The 4,857-nt window shown below is 37.9% G+C and overlaps 1 protein-coding gene across 1 annotated transcript in view; it reads left to right on the top strand.

Annotated features, from left to right (window-relative positions):
• UBE2I (ubiquitin conjugating enzyme E2 I) overlaps window positions 1-823 on the top strand; it is a 19,524-nt gene extending 18,701 nt beyond the window's left edge. The window contains exon 7 of the mRNA XM_014526533.2: window positions 166-823. Within this exon, the coding sequence (XP_014382019.1) occupies window positions 166-229 (64 nt within the window). The 3' untranslated portion in view covers window positions 230-823. The remainder of the gene's footprint in view (window positions 1-165) is intronic.
• The last annotated feature ends 4,034 nt before the right edge of the window (window positions 824-4,857 follow it).

Here is a 4,857-nt window from a genome sequence, read left to right on the forward strand (position 1 = left end):
GGAAACATCTCTGTCTAACCTCCTGCCTTCAGAAAAATTTAGTTTCATACATAAGAACTCCTAGAACTCATTGTGCAGATTGACATCTGCTCTATCTGATATCTGTGTTTTAACCCCTGAAAAGTAATTTCTTTCTTTTCTTTTCTTTTTTGTTTTACTCTTCAGCCAAAACAGAGTGGAATATGAAAAGAGGGTTCGAGCACAAGCCAAGAAGTTTGCGCCATCATAAGCACCTGTCATGCAGCATCTTAAAAAGGAAGGGATTGGTTTGGCAAGAACTTGTTTACAAAATTTTTGCAAAATCTAATGTTGCTATGTACAATTAATATCCACTTAGGGGAGGGGGTTGTATGTGTGCCATTTTCCATATTCGCCACTTGTATACAGTTCTAAATTCGCTGAATTGCCCCCAGTTTTTTCATACAGGGTCTCTTCCTTCAGTCTTTTGTATTTTTGATTGTTATGTAAAACTTGCTTTTATTTTAATATTGATGTCAGTATTTCAACTGCTGTAAAATTATAAACTTTTATACTTCTATAAATTCACTAGTATCTCTAGTTACTTTGCTATCTGATGCAGGCATGCTTTAAAATGTTTAGAACTATATTTAGCCTCTAGCTGGCTGTATGAAAAAATCATGCCCTCCACCCCCTTCCCTCCCCTTAATTTGTTTTTCTATCTTTCAGAAACTAGGTTGTTATTGCTTAAGAGCCTCTGAGATCCAAAGTCAGCCAGCATCTTGATTCTGCATCACTTCCTTTGTGTTTATATGGCGTTTTTGTCTGTGTTGCTGTTTAGAGTAAATAAACTGTTTATATAAAGGTTTTTGTTTCATTATCTTCATTAAAACAATTAAAAGGAGGAAGGGCTTCCTGTTAAACAGTCTCAGACAAAATTTAGTAAATTCCACCCCTCTCTCCTTCTGTCCCTTGTAGAAGCCGTTGATAACATTCCATCTCTCTCATTGCCATCTGTTGTAGAAGTTGCCCCCTTTAACTCTGCTCTCTTGAGTAAAGGTTACACAAACGTAAATTACTTTTAAATCCATTCCTGAAATCTTTTAAGAAGAGTAAGCTCCAACTAGCACATTGTTAGCTAGATTGGTTAAAGTGGTCAGTACTGTGACTAGATTATAAATATAACAATAGACTGAGAGCAAGATGCACTATTATTATGTATATTAATCCTATAGATTCAGTTATTGATATAACCAGTTTGGAGTGAGGGTTCACAAATTGGAATGTTTACAACAAAATACATAAGTATTGAGCCCAAAGAATAGCAAGCTAGATTGAACTGTATATAATAAAGACTATTTTGCTGAAAGTGTTGAGGTAATTTTTAGAATCTACAGATTTTAAATGAGTGCTTAAAAACAAAAAAGAAAAAGAGAACCATTATCTAAAAGTCGATGAACGTAACATTGGGAGAAGGGGCAAAGTTCTTGTCTATGTTTATAACTTAACTCTTATGACTAAGAGAAGAGTTTAAATTTATAAGACCCTTCTTTTCCTTGCCCCAACCAAGTCTGAAATGTAACAGCATTTATAGACTTATTTCCCACACTTTCTTTTTTCTGCAAAGGTAATTCTACCAAACTGGTGATGAAATGTCAAAAGCTTCACTGTATCTACAATGTAAAGCCACAGCTGGACTTGCTTTGAAATATAACTCTATTTCCCTATTACATTTATAGTCCCATTTTTACCAAGAGATAGTAGGTTTTTAAATTTTAGGGAATGTTTTTACATTAACTGTCATAACCAAAGACAGAACTCACCTTTCAACCTTATCTCCCTTGCTTTCATCTTTCCACTTTCTGTGAGTAGTGTGTCTGTGACATCATTTTTGGTAATTGGGTATTCATATATATCACTTAACAAAAAGTTTGATTGATTGATCGATGCAGAATAAGTTAAGGAAATTCTTTTTATCATGAATGAGGAAAAGTTTTACTACCCACAGTCCGTGATCCAGTTTGTCTAAAAAAGGTATGAAATGTTGGCCCCATGGAAGTAACTGACTTTCCTTCTGCTGATTTACTAATTGAAAGTACAGTTCAGGCCAAAGAAGCTGTGTCAAATTTTCTGTCTGACCTTCCCTGAAACCACATAGACTAGTATCTCATGTGCTCCTATACAAAGTGGTGGTTAGGAAGATGATGTTTAACTTTTGGGACTTTTGAAAAATGGATCAATAAACTATTTTCAAGTATGTACAGCTGATACTTTGAGGCAAAAATGCTTTCTTTACTCAGCAGCATGTTCAGTGTAGCTGTTATACTACAAAAATAATAACGTGATTGAACCAGTTTGCATACATATAGGATGCTTCTCGAAAGGCCTTTCTTGTAATTGGTGTGCTGCTTTATAGGCATACTGGATAAGTTAATAATTCTACCTGTATACATTATAACGTGATGTTTATCTCAATTTCTTTGCCTTTGCTTTCATTGTAACATGTTGGTTAAGTGCATAAACCACTTAAGTGCATATGAACTTCAGTCCTAATGTCTACTTTGTAATGTAATCTTACTCTCTCCAACTGCTTAATTGGTAAAAATGACTAAGGATATAGACAGATGTAACGAGCTGAATAATGAGCCAACAGTACGCTCTTGTTGCCAAAAGTGCCAATGGCATTTTGGTTTGTATCAACAGGAGGGTCACTTGCAGATTAAAGGGAGTTGATTCTTCCCCTCTGTTCAGTGGTGGTGAGGCCTCATCTGGAGACTGGGTCCAGTTTTGGGCCCCACACTTCAAGAAGGATGTGGATGGATTGGAGAGAGTCCAGCGCAGTGACAAAAATGATTAGAGGCCTGGGAAGCGGGACTTACGAGGAAAGGCTGAAAGAGGTAGGGTTATTTAATCGAGAAGAGCAGACTGAAGGGGGTTGGGGGATTTGATAACTGTCTTCAAATACCTGAAGGACAATTAGAGAGGGAATGGAGATGGGCTTTTCCCTATGGCTGTAGGGGACAGGACTAGGAGCGATGGACTTGAACTGCAGGTTGGAGATGGGGAGGAATTTTCTGATTATGAGAGTGGTCAAGCATTGGAACAGGCTGCCTGCAGAAACTGGAATCTCCATCCTTGGAAATTTTCAAGAGCTGATTGGACAGATACATGGGCTGGGACTGTTCAGTCGGGGACAATTTTGCCTTGACCAGGGGGCTGGACTAGATGATCTTGAGTTCCTTTCCAGCCCTACTTTCCTATGATCTTAATGTCAAAGCTATTGGGATGCCACTACTACATTTGCATGATCTATAATCTTACAAGTGTGGCAAATCTGCTCCAGTTTTAATTCTGCTTCATTCAGAATAAAGGGTAGGGTGATATAGCTAAGGGTCCTGCAGACTTAACAGGTAACAGCTGATGCACAAGCTGCAGCACGCCCTAAAATATATGTCCATACCTGAAAAGTCTTCATTTCAAGGCTGCTGTTAGTCATAGGACATGTGAGGAAAAGGTAACTAATGAGGTGTGAAACCAGAGCACAGGTTGTTCCTATTCTTAATGAGCACTTACATTGAGTGCTAGTAAATGCACACTCTGGGGTACATAGGTTTTTTTCCAGTCCTGGGATTGTGCATTTAAGCCGGGCTCACTGCATACTGGTTAAACTAATAATACATAACTGGCATATAAAACAAGGTGAATTCTTCAGTTAGAATATTAACATTAATATCTAACAAACAGTAGCCGTTTAAGACCAAAGATAGGATTCTTGTAGCATAACACTTGGCTTTATTAGAAGACTTTTGTAGTGGAAGAGTGAAGTTGTAGCCACGATGGGCCAGAAATTATGTGAGAGACAACGATTTCTTAGGATATATCCTATTGTGCTAACTGTATAGTTGGGATTGAGCTAGACAATCTTTTGAATGCAAGATATTCTTCATCAGGTCTCATCCCAGTTTCAGTTACTGAATTTCATTTTAGTATTTTAAAATTTATATTTAAAGTTATGCTTCCCTTGAAATCTGTGAAAAAGTGGCTTATGTCCCCAACAGTTCTGTCTGAAGAATCCACTGATTTTAAGTATCTTCCATAACTCAATATAGGATTTTTTCTTTTCATATATCGCTTTAGTTGGAATTTGGTTGCTTTCTGTTGGGTTGTATTGTGTGGAAAAGGAGTGATATGTGTTTCTTTCCCAGGAGTACACCAAGACTCCCTTCCCCTTGGAAGCATCTATCAGTTTTCCTACCTTACTGCTACAAGCAGGTGACTGAAGGAATTCTGTCAACTTTGGAAAAATCTAACGTTTCACAGTTCTTAAACAGTTTTATGGTAGGTGACTACATCCCAACCCTCCTGGTTTTAGGTTAATCTAAACGGCCAGCTCTTGTAGCATTTAAGTCTTTTGGGACCAGATTCCTGCACTGGATCACAGGTGCTCAGGAGCTGGAGAAGGAAATAAATCGGAGGCTCTCCCAGTACATTTCAGACATGATGCACCTACTTTGTCTGGGCCTCTGGCTGTAGTGTCAGTGCCACCTAGTATTTGAAAATAGAATGACACATTCTTGCTTTTCAGGTCTTTCTGCATGCTAGTGGAACATAATGGGAGTGGGAGGTTGTGGTTGCAGAGAGGATCTTGGGGCTGATCCTATTAAGGGCTTTCTGTCTGTCAGGACTGAAACCTTGTCTTGGGTTCTTTGCACTGGCTTCCCAGTGAACAGAAGCTAAAGCATTAGAGGGGTTATATCCTGGGTGCACCAAAGTCATTGGGACTATAACCACATCCAGTATTTCTAAGATTTCATAACATCTAAGCTTTAAATGAGATTATATAGTTTTAATAAGATGGTTGTTAATTTTATCAAATGCTTAAAGGGCTCTTAAAATGAC

This window comes from Alligator sinensis, unplaced genomic scaffold (genome assembly GCF_000455745.1).
Source record: "Alligator sinensis unplaced genomic scaffold, ASM45574v1 scaffold1269_1, whole genome shotgun sequence".
In the NCBI taxonomy this organism is placed as follows: domain Eukaryota; kingdom Metazoa; phylum Chordata; order Crocodylia; family Alligatoridae; genus Alligator; species Alligator sinensis.